General features: G+C 45.3%; 1 protein-coding gene across 1 annotated transcript; it reads right to left on the bottom strand.

Moving 5' to 3' along the window:
• Window positions 1-11,035: 11,035 nt before the first annotated feature.
• On the bottom strand, window positions 11,036-13,855 carry fzd9b (frizzled class receptor 9b). Its single transcript, XM_035154998.2, has one exon. The coding sequence runs from the start codon at window positions 13,327-13,329 to the stop codon at window positions 11,572-11,574; it is 1,758 nt and encodes a 585-aa protein (XP_035010889.1). The 5' UTR covers window positions 13,330-13,855; the 3' UTR covers window positions 11,036-11,571.
• Window positions 13,856-14,629: the final 774 nt, after the last annotated feature.

The following is a 14,629-nucleotide window of genomic DNA, read 5'->3' as shown; positions in this document are numbered from 1 at the left end:
TTTGCCTTAGCGAGGATAAATATCTAAGTGGCAGCTTTCTCTGTAAGGGAATCTGCTCCCTCTGTCGTTTTGTCGGATTAGCTGGGGTAAGGAAAACATGGGGATCGTGTTCCGTGTGTTTCCCACTCTCGGGCCGCTCAGCATAAACACCACGAGTTCTTGGCCTTCCTCACATCCGCCTCCTCTTCAGCTCCTCCACAGCTCTCCTCAGGCCCCTGGGGGTTCCAGCGCCGGGGTTTGTTTTAGTAGCACATAGCCCCAGAAGAGTGTTTGGTTGTGTTGTGTGTCACACTGGGTGAGTGTTTGATTATGTTGAGTGTTACATGGTGCGGGTGTGCATGAGCAGAGAGGCGGGGGACGCTAATCCTTCTTCTGCTTTGTCCTCCGCTGTGCAGCTTTAGTCTTTGCAGGACACTTCACACTGGAGCTGTGGAGGAACTCATGGAGCCGCTGCTGCTGAGAGAGGGGGGACCACTGGGCTGTGAGGGTCTCTCTGTTGTGTGCACAGGAAAAATGAATGAGTGAGGACTCCTTGAATATGAATGCCTAGAAAGAAAGGATGAATCAAGGCCACTACAGGTTCTCAAACCGCTTTCAATGATACGTCTGTTTGGTCTGTTTTCAAGGGCCGTGCACGCGCTGCAATGACTTTCATTCTAAAGGACACAGCTGGTGATACACTATGTTAAGACTAAAACCCCAAAAGTATTACCTGTATCTAATGCCTGATTTATGTTATTTCTCTGTGACAAAGAGCTCCATTATTTTCTTAAAACCTTTAAAATAGAATCTATGATGATAAATGTGGACGTTGTAGTGTTAGGGCATTTTCACACTTGAAATTCTGAACCAAGGTTCATGTCTTTGTTTACATTAGATCCGGATAGTCTTGGTATCACATTGCAATTTGAGGAACACTCTGACAAGTTCGTCCTGTCGTCATCACTTACGTGGGCTTCGTGTATTTGACATTGATTGGTTCGTAGATGGGTGCGAGGCACATTTCACACCAGTTATTTTGCTTCAGACTAAATTGAAAAGTCTGAAGGTCCAGACCAAACAAGGTGTGATATCTCCCTAAGTCCCACTTATACACTGTCTTGCTCTCATTAATATTCACAAGCACACAAAATGCATCTTAATACACCTCTGAAAATAGTCCCCAACAAATGCACTATTTTATCTTGTTTGGAAAATTTTTGCTAAAATAGAGTTTCCTGGTGTCTGAGAAAATGACTTGCTTTAAAGATTTTTTAACCTTCCTATGACTTAATGAGATTTGCACTGGGAACCTCACACATAGAGAAATTATGAGGCACTAATACATTGGCTGACAGACGGTTGTTTCTTTCTTTTTATGAGTCAATGAGTAAATTACAGGAAACAGCATTCATCTTCAATTCGATGTTTAAGCTCACAAATGATCACAAAGGATAAAACATGTGTTGTTTGTGTGGGGCTGTTTTTGTTGTAAATTGACAGTGCACACTTTCCTGATGAGTAAGCCATGTTTAGCCCTGTTTGGCTGCGTTGAAGAAACCAGGCTGTGTAGCGCGGAACACCTGGCCCAGTTGGGCTCTGGTTTGGGGCTACAGCCCGACCCCGCTAATAGGCACTATAGAGCCCCCTCTCCTCCTCACAGACACACACACACACAGACACACACACACACACACACACACACACACACACACACACACACACACACACACACACACACACACATTAGCCTAGAACCACGTTCCACTTTATGAGACTCTGCCCTGGCCCGTAAACAAGCCCAGATGCAACCCCAAAACATGCACAGGAAATGTCTCATGACCAGAACAACACAAAGATCCTGCCAGCTCATGCATGATGGGGTGTGAACAGGAAGGCTGATCCTTGCAGGTTTTTCTCCCCCTCTGCTCCACAAGCACTTATTATCCTGGGGGGAAAGGGCCGCATGTGGTACTGCTGCTCTAGCTCTTGCTCCGCATGCCAAATCCTCGCCGGCCGCCAAGATCATCACAGACCGCTGCCTCGCTCCTTTTCCACAGCCTACAGTTACAGTGTGTACACAAACCACAGTTTATTCAGCACTGCACCGGACCTGGCATGTCAGCTTTGACACGCCACAATAGGAACAATGTCTGCTCCTGCACAAAGAGTATCTCTCATGCAACAAGGTTTTTATTTTACTTGTAGGGGGGCTGAGACCTTGACAAAAGGTCCAGTGTTAGAGTGAGTGTGGCCCCAGCTGGTTTCCTTTACTACACAGACTGGCTAATGTACAGTGATCAACTTGAGTCAACAGTCCTGGGCAGAAAAAGAAGGGTTTAATTGATGATAGGAATCTTTTTTTTTTTTTGGTCAAATGTGGTTGAACTGCCCTGAAACGTCTCATTTAATTTTGTGTAAAACACAAACAACCCTGGACAAACTCACCGGCTACTTGCATAATGTGCAAAAAGAGTTAGTTAATTAAAAAGTTAATTTAGGCGAAACCAAGAACAGGAATCCGGACTAAAGAATGGTTTCCATGGGTGATACAAGGGGTCTCCCACGCTACACACACACACACACACACACACACACACACACACACACACACACACACACACACACACACACACACACACACACACACACACCCTAAACTCCACACAGACTCACAAGCCCCAAACACACACAGCCTCTCCTTAATTAGCCAATTACACCCCCCACGCAAACTTCTGAGCTACTTCACAAAGGACTTTTATACCTTTAGAAAGTCTGGTCGAGTAAAATCACTCCACTGTTTGAGACCACATACACCCCCCTCACTAACTCACTTATTTATTACATATACAAGATTATAAATGTAACTTTTAAAGAAATAGTTTGGTGTCTTCAAACTGAGAAGATTAGAATATTTTTCACGTCTGTAGACTGTATATAAAGATTTCCGACATGACAGCTCCCTAAAAGTGAAGCCAAAACATCTTGATTGCCCCCAAGTGGTTGGCTGCAGTTTAGGTCAGAAACCCTGCCTCCTCCATGTTAACGGAAGGGATATGGACCAAACTAAAAAGTAAGTTTGGTTTCAATCAGTTATTTGATGCTATAAAAACGTGAAAAGGTCATGATTGACAGCAGTGACTGACTCATGATTGGTCAAGTACATGTATTAGCATGACATTAATGCTGTGGCTTCATCTACCAACTCGCAACTCTGCAGACAGACTCCAAATGCGAAAGATGGCAGCATTCGTATCCAGGATATTTAGGCTTCTGATCCATCTATAATCTGTACAACAAGTATGAAGCTACAGCCATAATAACAATAATTGTTATAACTTTATTTGTATAGCACATTTAAAACAGCTGTTACAAAAAATTATAAAAAAACATCAAATGCAACAGGCAAAAATAATGCAATAGCATTTAAAATCAAATACACTACAAAATCTAAAATCAAGAACAGCAAATATAATAAAACATTATCATCTATAATTAATGGCAAAGGAAAAGGATACAATGAACATAATAATAGCTTAGAACAATCAAGTGAAGGCCAAAGGTAAGTTTTGAGGGATGATTTAAAAACAGACTGAAGTCCTGAGTTATTGGCTTCCTCTGCGAGTGTTAAACTATTCTAAGCAGGTAAACCACATTAGATAACAGGCTGCTCCAGAGCCAGCAGTGCTACATCGCCAAGTTTGCAGTGGGCCCATTATCTGGAAACTTCATGAATCAAGAGTGTCAATATGAAACAGAACCAAGTCTTAAGAAGAGGAAGGGGGGAAAGCAGACAAGAACAAACTTCAAAACTCCAAAATCAAAGAGTGTGAAATGCAGTGGAGAATAGCAGATCCTTACCCTGAGCCCGGGGTGGGAGGGAGGGGATCAGTGCGTCGGCTCTGCGCTCTCTGAACACGGAGCCGAGGGGTGAGCCTTTGATGGCGGAGCGTGACATGAGCACATTTAGGATGGGGTTGCAGCGACAGTGTGACAGCAGACGCACTTGCCAGACACACGACTGAGCCCCGGATCTGACGGGGTTCTGATCCACTCTGCTACCTGCTGACAGACAATTTAGTGCCTGAAATCGTGACTCACATCAACTATCCCGCTTTAACTGTCCCACTGGGGCCTTTCCTCTTGTTTTAAAAAGCTTGACTCGAGAGTTGAAAGATGCTAAGCTCTCATACCCTCGCACTGAATTCATGTCTTCCAGCATTTTCAAAGTGCCACGGATTTTAATGTTGAATCTACACCGCTGCTGGAGCTGCACTATTGGTTGATCATTCTTTAGTAATTCAGTCGAGGGCACAAACAAAAACCACGGGGGTTTAAAGATGTTCAGGAGGGTCAGAGTGGGTTTCAGGGCTGAACTTAGACTCCCACATCCTGTCCTTTTACACTCCCTCCCTTTAAAGTGTTTCTAAAAGCAGTCCTTGCACGGGTTTGTGCTCTTTGTTGATGCTGTTTTCACTCTTTTTTCCCGTCCTTTGTAACTCCTGCTCCCTCTCTTTTTCTCTGGGGAGAGACTCTTTGGTACAAGAGATTAGAGCGGGTGCTGCCTAGCAACTGAATAAAAATGGCAGCTACAAAAGGGGCGCTCTCACTCTCCAACGTCTGACCTACATAATCCCAAGCCTCTGATCGTGCAACACAACAAAATGATGAAAGGCCCTGCTGGGATTTAACCCTCAAACAAATACTTGTCATCGCTGACCCCCTGGCTCAATGAGCGATCGCGCCTCCTGTGAAAAACACTGAAGGGTGACTTCTGAAAATCTTGATGGTGCCTAATTAGAAAGGAAGAAGAGGCTGTGAACACAATTGGAAATGAGATGAATGCATTTGAGGAGATGGCAGCAGAGTGGCAAAGGAGATTAACAGTGATCACAGCAATGCTGTTGGCTTCAGAGAGCGAGAGCGAGCTGCGGAACCTCCCTCTGTTCACTGATTCATCTCTCCTTCAGCCACAGGCAGACAGAGCACAGGAATGAGCACAGAGGGATGAGAAAGCTTTACTTCTCTGTCTCCTGCTTGTTGATCAAAGGAACTGAAAAACCACATGGAATGAAAAGATACAGCAAAAAAAAAAGATGGAAACTTTTTCTTGAAACTTTCTCCACCCGCAGTGTTTCGTAATATCATCTGAACAGCCTTTAGTGCTTGGTACCACTTTGTGTTGCGCCCCCGCTCCTGCCCTGTCTGCACCCTTGACACCTCTGACATTACATTACCACTGCATTTCCCAACAATACTCGACAATACGTGCATTCAGTCTTTGCAGGAACAAGATCTAGATGTAATCTAGATTGTATATGAATCACTGTGGAATAAAAGTAAGACATCAGTCACTGCTTGAAGAGAGAAGATCACTCTGCCTTACAGAAGCCTTTTCATGCCCTTCACTATAAAGCCCATTGTATGTTATGATTTTAACGTAACAAATGTCTCTTATTGTTCTTATGTTTTCATTTTGAACACTTCTCGAGGTAAAGAAACTCCATCCATCCATCATCAATTCCTACCGCTTATCCTGTAAGGGTTGGGGGAAGCTAGAGCCAATCCCACTAGACATTGGGTGAGAGGCAGGGTACATACACCCTGTTCAGGTTGCCAGCATATCACAGGGACAACAAACAGAGACAAACAACTATACACTCACATCCATGAGTCTCAAAATATCCTAAACCCAGTCTGCATGTCTTTGGACTGTGAGAGGAAGCCGGAGAAAACCCACTCAGACACATGGAGAACATGCAAACTCCACAATGGAAGACACCAAAGACCTTGTTGCTCTGAGGTAACAGTGCTTACAACAGCATCACCATGCCGCCCCAATTCAAATATAATTTGATTTCTTATGTGCATGTGGAAGCATAACCAAGAGGCTCTGTGTTATAATGAAACAATCCAGTCCCAATCCCAAAGTAATTTAATCCAAAATCCTGATGTTGCCACCAGTTACATTCCTGAAATGTGTGTCACAGTTTATAGACTTCAGTGTTTGTATTTATACCTTTTACACCTTGTTTTGAGGTTAAAGTCCTGTTTAAGTACCGCTCCAATTACAATTACAATGTTCTGTTTTTTTGTGAATGTGCAGAGGTAGATCTTTAATGGCAATGGAGGTGAAGACAACAACTCCCATGATCCCACTCTGCTTCATGACATCATCAATCTAGGTCTTTTGTCATTGTTTTGATTCAGGAAACCCTAGTGGGCAAAGTTACATATTTTACATTGGATAAACAATATTTGCCTTTGCCAAGGAGGTTTGTTAGTAAGCAGTATTACTAAAAATCTACTGAACTGATTTCAAGGATATTTTGTGGAGGTGTAAAGATGACCCTGAGGAAGAAACCATTAAGTTTTGGTGTGGATCTGGACCAGGGAGCGGATCAAAGAATTTTGTTTCACTTTCTTTAACATGGTGAGAGAGGGCGTGGGTTTTCAAAGAGAGAGCATTAATTAGAATTTATTTTTATATCTCTAAACACGTCAGAATGGGATCATAACATATTTTAGTTAATTTAAGTTTATAACAAGATTCCAGGTCTTTTAAGCTGATGTTTAATTTATACTTCATTCTGATTTAATTCAAATTATTTAAATGTCATTCCCTCTTTGGAGGAAGATGAAAGGGTGACATCTGGATGTCTGGTGATTTACGTCCTTCATCTCACATCAAGTACATTTCCTCTTTTCAGTAGCAGTTCATCTCCACTGCAGTGTCCAAACGATCAGTCTGTCAGTTATGGGGCTTTATGTCTTATTTCTTTAAGTGGACAAAACACAACTGAGTGTTTTTTTTTTTACGAATGAAATTCTCTTGAATGAAGAGTCATATTCTTTTAATCTTGTGCAGCAATTAGCTTTATTTGATAAGGTGACAATTGGATAATAAAAATGGAAAAACAGAGTCATACCGCTAACAGTTGGTGTTTTGCTGACCGAATATGAAAAATGAATCCTGACATGTGGATCTTAGACAAAAAGGAGAGGTGAAGATTGGTTTATCTTATTCTATTTAAACTCCTGATTAGTGTGTTTCTGTTGATTAGGTAACATGTGATTTTGAATTGAATAAAAAGCCTCTGCAGTGCTGCTCAAATTCCCAAACACTGAACGATCCTCTGTTCCCTAGAGCAGCCTCTCAGCCTGCGTGCTTCAAATTTGCCTGACGTGATAAATGCTGCAGAAAAATTTCAGCTGCTCCATCTCTTCAGCCACTTCAGCACACTTGACACTGTATTTCAACGTAGAGCCAAATTCTCCCTGCTTTTTAACCTCTGGAGCAGATTCTTCTCAGAGGTCACCGTGTAAATGTTTACGTCTGCGTAGTGACCTGGGTCAGCATTTGTTACGTGGTTATATGTGTGTTTGTGTCCTGTTCTAACAGCGAAAGCAGCAGAGTACTACAGGGTGTCTGACTGGAGTCCGGTTGCGTGGAGTGCTGAGCTGTCTGAACTCTGCTGCTCTCTGACTGCTGCATTTTCATGGAAAGCATCTCTTTGGGGGCCTGCAGCTTTTCAATGCGCTCATTTACACATCAAAACAGCACAGGAAAGGGATAGTGCTCAAGGGGGGCGAGGGACTGCAGGAGGAGGGAGGGCAGAGTAATGAAGGATGCTTTATTTTCCCTTTTCCCCCCCTCAGGGGTGGGCAGGGGGTTTAAGTCTACGAGGGAGGCACATTGATGCCATAATGATCGCCTTTAATCAGACCCATGACCAGATGGAGGGATTTCTCCTCGGCAGACAAAAACATGGTGTCAGCATCTAAAGCGGGATAACCGCTGAGGCGTTTTTACGCCTGAGAAAGAAAAAAACAAATTCCACAAATCCTGGGTAAATAGTATCGCTCTGTGTTTCTTCAGAATCAACAAATACACAGTTCGCCTCGCGGGCAACCAAATAAAATATTCCTGAGAAACCTGTGAGGAGAATGTGTTGCCTTTTCTGGGAGTAGTCTCAGTTTGGGCCCCAGACAAACTCGCTGCACAGTGCGACTGATGCTGACACTGTTTAACCTCCTGAGCCAGAGGAGAAGAAAAACAGAGCAGACTCTCAGCCAAACTAAATCTCTTGAATGAGAGTGAAGCGTATACTCGCTCCTGAAATTGGACGTTACGGGAAGATGGGGTGGGGTCTTCTTCGAAACAAGCCTGGTGTTGATTGGCTGGCTCCGGCTCTGTGGGCCTCAGGTGTGTGTGTGTTTGGTCCAGGTATTTCAGATTTTGTGGGGACCTAAACCTGTTTGCACAGCCACATTATGGGAACTTGTTTCCTTATGGGGAAAAAAACATGAATAATCAAATTCTAAGTAAATCTCCAAGAAATGAATGAATGAAAATCAATGAAATATGCTTAGAAGACAAGACTGTGTGTGTGTGTCTGTGAGTGAGTGTGTTTGTAGTCATTTTTGTTACCTTTATGGGACCTTTTCCTTCATAAACACCAACCCTGTGAGGACCAGTAGACCTCACAGGGACCAAAGCTCGGCCCTAATGATGCAAAACATCACTTCTGAGCTCCTGGTTAATGTTAATGGTCAGATGTGAATTGTTGTTAGGTTAAAGTTAGGGTTAGGTATCAATTGGTCTTGGTTAGGGATAAGGTTTTAGTTAGGCTGTCCACAATGAATGGAAATCAATGCAAAGTCCTAATAAGGACACACACAATGTGTGTGAATGTGTGTTTGTGTGGTCCAGGTATTTCTTATTTTGTGGGGACCTAAACCTGTTTGCACAGTTGCATTTTGGGGACTTTTTAAGGAGTAAATCTCCAGTAATCATTGTAAGTCAATGTAATGTCCTCTGAATTCATAGAGGCAAGACTGTGTGTGTGTGTGTTTGTGTGTGTTTGAAGGAAAGGTGTTCCCGGCAGCCACATCTCTGGCGCCAAAAGGAACCACAGCTCAAACAAACTCTGTTTTTGGAATGAAGCGTTCTTTCTTGCCTCTATCTGAAGCCCTGATTCCTTTCCTCTGCGTGTGAGAGAGAGAGTAAGGAGCTAAAAATAGCCGTCAGTGACCTGGAAATGTAGAATTCATATTTGTGGGGGAAAAACAGAACCAGGGCAAAGTCATCGTGTTGCAGGTCATTTCTGTTGACCTTTGTAATCTTTAAAAATCTCTCTCTCTCTCTCTCTCTCTCTCTCTCTCTCTCTCTCTCTCTCTCTCTCTCTCTCTCTCTCTCTCTCTCTCTGCAATAAATAAAAAAAATAAATAAAGGGGAAAGGGAAAGAAAACACAGGTTTAAACAGATGTTTTGCTACAGAAGACAAACTTGCCCCCTCTGTACCACCCTGATGTCCTTAACCCTCTGCAGCTACCTCCTCCCTATCTAATCAGTGCAGCCCGGCACAGGTGGAACAAGCTGGTTTGTGTCTCACACAGCAAGTGTTTGGTCTGTCTGGGTCATGTCACTGGAGTGTAAACTGGGGAGGAAGCACGCGCCCCCGCTCAGGCACCCATGAACTGGAACATGTGGCTGAAAGCACCACCAGCCGAGTCTCCGGCTGCGAGCGTGCTCCAAGCAAAACAGCCCCCCTTTTTTTTAATAGTTAAATGTGATCCACACGGTGTCAGAGTCCAGGACTGGCAGCGCTCGCCTGCCAAGCCATGGACATCGTCTACAATGGCTGAGTAATGAAAACAAAAAAAGGGGAGGATGTTGGTAGTTAACCCACATCTTGTTCTGCAGGAGGAAGGAATATGTAATTTAAGTTAACTCAGGCGTTGCACACATCCACACAGTGCGGCACAGAGTCTGTGTGTTTGGTAAATGAATACTAACGTGGAACAAGCTGTAGTAGCATGAATCATATTCAAATTGCTGGAATGCAAATGGTGGAAAAATGAAAACAAAATAGCTTCTAACCTCCGGAGATGTCAGCGAGCACACGCCTGGTTCATGCCGCTGAGGTTCCAGTAACGTAATGAAAACAAGCTCCCGGTCATCACACTTTTTCCATATTATCACTCCCATGTGTTACTGCTGCTGCTGCTCGTGACACAATATCACACAGTCATAGCAAACAATCAATTACACTACTGTCAAACACTGTGATTTCCAGTGTTTACTGTGAAACAACTTGCTGTGTGTGGCTCCAGTTTATGTTGGCACTTAAAATGTTAAATACTAAAAACTATTTATTTACACTTTTTAATGGACCATTTGAGAACATGGTGGCTCTTGTGCTCTATAAAATAGACTTTTATGACTGAAAAGTTAGTTGCAAGACACAGTTTGGGGTATTTACCTAATGAAAATAATGTTATACAAACCATTTGTACAAACTCATGGGAGTTTCTGAAGAATTTATGGGTGCATTGTTTCTTAGACCAGACAAAACTCCCAGTGTATCAAATTCATTCATTTGAGTATGGAAATTTGGATGTTATGTGTCCTGGAATTCCCTTAATTAAGAAAATGCACTTCCAAAAGCCACAAACCGCACAGAAACGTTAATATTAGGTTTATAATCCATCTACTAGATGAACGACCACGACTCTGAGTGCCTGTGCTCGACTTAAATCTGTCAGTGAAACCATGCAATAAGGCTGAAATCCACTTCAGATGCGTCGCCTCACATCAAAGTGATGAGTGTTTGCTGGAGGATCAAATGGAGCAGCGAGAGGGCAACAACAGTGATTCTGCGGAAGGATTAAAACAGCCATTAATTAAATATACTCCTCCGCAAGCTGCCGCTGCCATTTTTTTTTTTTTAAGACTGTGATGCAAGCATGAATACTTGCCACGGTTTGTCACTCTATTCATCAGCGATTCTCTTTGAGGATTATTGTTGGGGGACGCCTCTGGGATGTGAAGCATGCACTTGGAAGACAACACATTTTGGCGGGGAGCTCCCGATGTACAAAAAAAATTGTAGATCCCAGGAGAAGACTGGCAGGAAAATCAGGGACGGAAATGAGCAATCATTTGTGACTATTAAACCTCAGTTTAAGTCTGTTGAATCGGTTGAATATTCATTCAAGACACATTATAAGTGAGACAGTCAAAACGACAACAACAATAACACCAGGCAGCGAGTTGAACATGAATTCCACAAATTTATTATCCACCAAAAAGGCCAGAACCAGAGTTCTTAGAAAAGGCACTTAATTTCCCTTGACCTTTAATAAATGTATCTAAACAACAAATCTGATAAGAGGCAAGGTGAACTTTAAATTAAATATATTTACAATAAATAAAACTTTTATACAGATTTATACAGTAAAACATGCCACTTTCAGGAGGAGAAGGACAGACCGACATTTCCCAAGATGCCTCCCATAACAGTCTCGTTTTTTTTGCTTTGCAACACTGGGCATGTTTTCTCCACAGAACACTATGAACAGAAAAATATGTGTAACAATACTGAACGTTTCCCTTTATGCTTTAAATACTGTTTATAGCTAGTATCTCATGCCTGTACCTGTGTGTCCCTTGGCAGCAGCAGAACAGTTCACTTCAACCACTCTTCTTCTCATAAAGTCTTTAGCAGCTCCTTACACAGGGCATTAGGTGTGTGTGTGTACGTTTGTGTTTTCATTTTGCAGCGTGTGTGTGTCGCTGCGTGCTCCCTCTCAGACGTGTGTGGGGTTGTCTGAGTGCAGGTCAGTCTTGGCCATGTGCAGAACCACAGCAGGAGACTTGTAGTGGCAGTGCGTGCTGCCACAGCTCACGCCGCTGCAGGGTTTCCTGCTACTAGTCCTGTCCGTCAGCTTCCTGCTGCACAGGCCCTGCCAGGTCTGCAGGGTCTTTGAGCTCCACACCCACACTCCGCTGGTGATGCCCACCACCAGCGACATGAAGATCTTGAGCATGAACACGGCCACAGTGGGTACGGACACCTGCAGCGAGCACTCGCCGCTGTGGCCGTTGAACGAGCCGCACTTCATCTGCAGCCCCCTCAGCTTCCAGTAGTCCATGTTGAGCCTCTCGTAGAAGTAGCAGACTATGACGCAGGTGGCGGGCACCGTGTAGAGGATGGAGTAGATGCCAATTTTCACCATGAGCTTCTCCAGCTTCTCCGTGTTGGTGCCCTCCGTCTTCATCACCTTGCGGATGTGGAAGAGAGCCACGAAGCCCGTGAGGATGAAGGAGGTGCCGATGACCAGGTAGCAGGAGAGAGGGATGAGGACGAAGCCTGTTAGGGCCCCTGAGTCCATACTCCCTACGTAGCACAGCCCTGTCAGCTCATCGCCAGCCACCTTCCTCATTGTGAGGATGATGATGGTCTTTAGAGCAGGGATGCCCCAAGCAGCCATGTGGAAGTAGTTGCTGTGGGCTTCGATAGCCTCGTGGCCCCACTTCTTCCCGGCAGCAAGGAACCATGTCAGGGTGAGGATGACCCACCAGATGGAGGAGGCCATGCCAAAGTAGTAGAGGATGAGGAAGACGATGGTGCAGCCTGTGGACTCCAGCCCCTCCTGGATGATGTAGAGCTCGCCATGCTCACGGTCGCAGGCGATGTTCTCCGCTCCTGCCACCGAGCGGATGATGAAGGCCACGGAGTAGACGTTGTAGCACATGGAGAGGAAGATGATGGGCCGCTCTGGGTACTGGAAGCGGTGAGGCTCCAGGAGGAAGGTCAGAACAGTGAACGCGGTGGAGACGAAGCAGAGGATGGACCACACCGTCATCCAGATGAAGGCAAAGTCCTTGTCCTGTCGGGACCAGAAGACGTCTACAGCCGGGGAGCAGCGAGGCGCACACGACTGGCTCTTCTCCACGAACTGGAACTTGTCCGGGTTCTCGCAGGAGCCCACGCTGCCTGGCAAGCGGGCGCCGCTGGTGCCCGGCTGCCTGGGGCGAGGGGGCACCGGAAGCATGCCCTCGCCCTTCTTGCCCTCCGTCCTGGTTTCGTTCTCGGGTGCCTCCATGCACAGGGCGTTGGGGTCGTTCCTGGTGGGCAGCTTGGAGCAGTCGAGCGAGTCGGGCCAGGTGTAGCTGAACTTCTTCATGATGGGGGCGCACCTCTCCCTGGCCTGCTCGCACATGGGTCTGCAGGCGGGGATGGAGGTCGACACCTTGTCCGTGCACATGGGGGCGTAGAGGGAGCAGAGGAAGAAGCGGAGGTGCACGTCGCAGCCATAGGCCACCAGGGGGGCGAACTCGTTCAGCTTGATGGCAGCCTCCTTCTGGTCGTCGTGGTCCATGAAGTTGGGCATGCGGGTCAGGTTGTAGCCGATCCCCTCGCACATGGGGATCACGATGGGCTCGCACTTGGCCGGTCTGCCGCGCTCCAGGTCGTAGGAGCCGATCTCGAAGCTGGAGCCTGAAATCACCAGCAGGCACCAGAGGAAAATCACCACCTTCAGCGCGCAACCATCCATGCTCATCGTTTTTTTTTTTTTAGCGAAAACAGAGCTCTGTCTCTTCAAACACCAACATGAAACAAGGGGAAAAGTCACAATCACGGGGTCGCTTCCACCGACAGATCCCCGCTATATCCCCATGGCGGAGGCAGGTCCGAGCGTCGCCTTCACCGCCTCAAAAACAGTCCAGAAAGACCCAGCTCCACACGCACTGGCACGCTGTTGAATTATTGAATGTGGAGCTGAGACGATTAATCCCACGGGGAGGCGAGAGGAGGGTCCGTGGGCAACGCGTGACAGTCGGAAACTTCGACAAAACAATGGGGTGAAATCCCAAATCGGACGCGGGGCGCTGAGAGTTTAGAATCCGCCAAGCGAGCGTGAGGCGCCGCGGAGGAGAAGCGGCCGCAGCGGGGTCCGGAGAGCTGTGCAGCGGCCACTGTCTGTCCGTCTGCCCGCCTGTCTGCGTGTGTCTGCTGGCTCCGGCTCCTCCGCTTTCAGGCTCGACACTGAAGTTTGAGAGCCGCTCAGTGGGACTTCAGTCCGGGGGAGACGGGGAGGAGGGGGCGGGGGGAGGAGGAGGAGGTCGCTCCGTGACGCTCACATTTCAGCCGGAGCAAGAAGGAAAATTATCAGACAGATGCTGGAGGATGGTCAAATACCTCCGACATTTCTGCCCCGAATATAACTCCCAGTGCTGGAGTAGAAGTAGCCACAGAATACTACGTGAAATACTACATTACAAACGAAACACCTCAATTTGACAATGTAAATGTACCTGCAGAAATGTGAGTAAAGTATGGAAATTATAGTAAGTCAAGAATCGTACACTTACTTGTAATGTAGTTTAATTGTTATTTCTACTCAAATAAAGCATGTAAATACTTCTTCTACCACTGCTATCTTTGCAGAATGGCTTTATTGGGTAATCACTACTCATGCAAAGTGGTTTGAAAGGTATCTCTTTTGCTAAAGGTAAAGTACAAATATGTGAAATCTACGCCAGTATCAGTAAAAGTACTGTATTCAACATTATACTTGAGCAAATATGCAGGACTGTAGATTAACCTTCGCAGAGCTACCAGAGAAAACGTGAGCAACTAACAGACCCCCCCCCCTTTATAATCTGATTAAATACAAAAATGGTTTAACATTCGACACCATGTATGGCTACTATCAACTAAACAGCGAATGATAAAACAAATGAAAAAGATAAAGATTTGCACACAGAAGATGCAAGTTGAAATTAACAAACATGAAACAACCACTTGGATCCTTTACCATATTATTTTATGTGTAAAACTGTATTGTTCTGTATTAAAAC

Source organism: Hippoglossus stenolepis, chromosome 4, assembly GCF_022539355.2.
Source record: "Hippoglossus stenolepis isolate QCI-W04-F060 chromosome 4, HSTE1.2, whole genome shotgun sequence".
Taxonomy (NCBI): domain Eukaryota; kingdom Metazoa; phylum Chordata; class Actinopteri; order Pleuronectiformes; family Pleuronectidae; genus Hippoglossus; species Hippoglossus stenolepis.
The sequence above is the reverse complement of the archived record's forward strand: the minus strand, read 5'-3'. Positions and strand labels throughout refer to the sequence as shown.

Coding starts and splice junctions, on each gene's coding strand:
- fzd9b (XM_035154998.2), bottom strand. CDS start 13,329: ATGAGCATGGATGGTTGCGCGCTGAAGGTGGTGATTTTCCTCTGGTGC.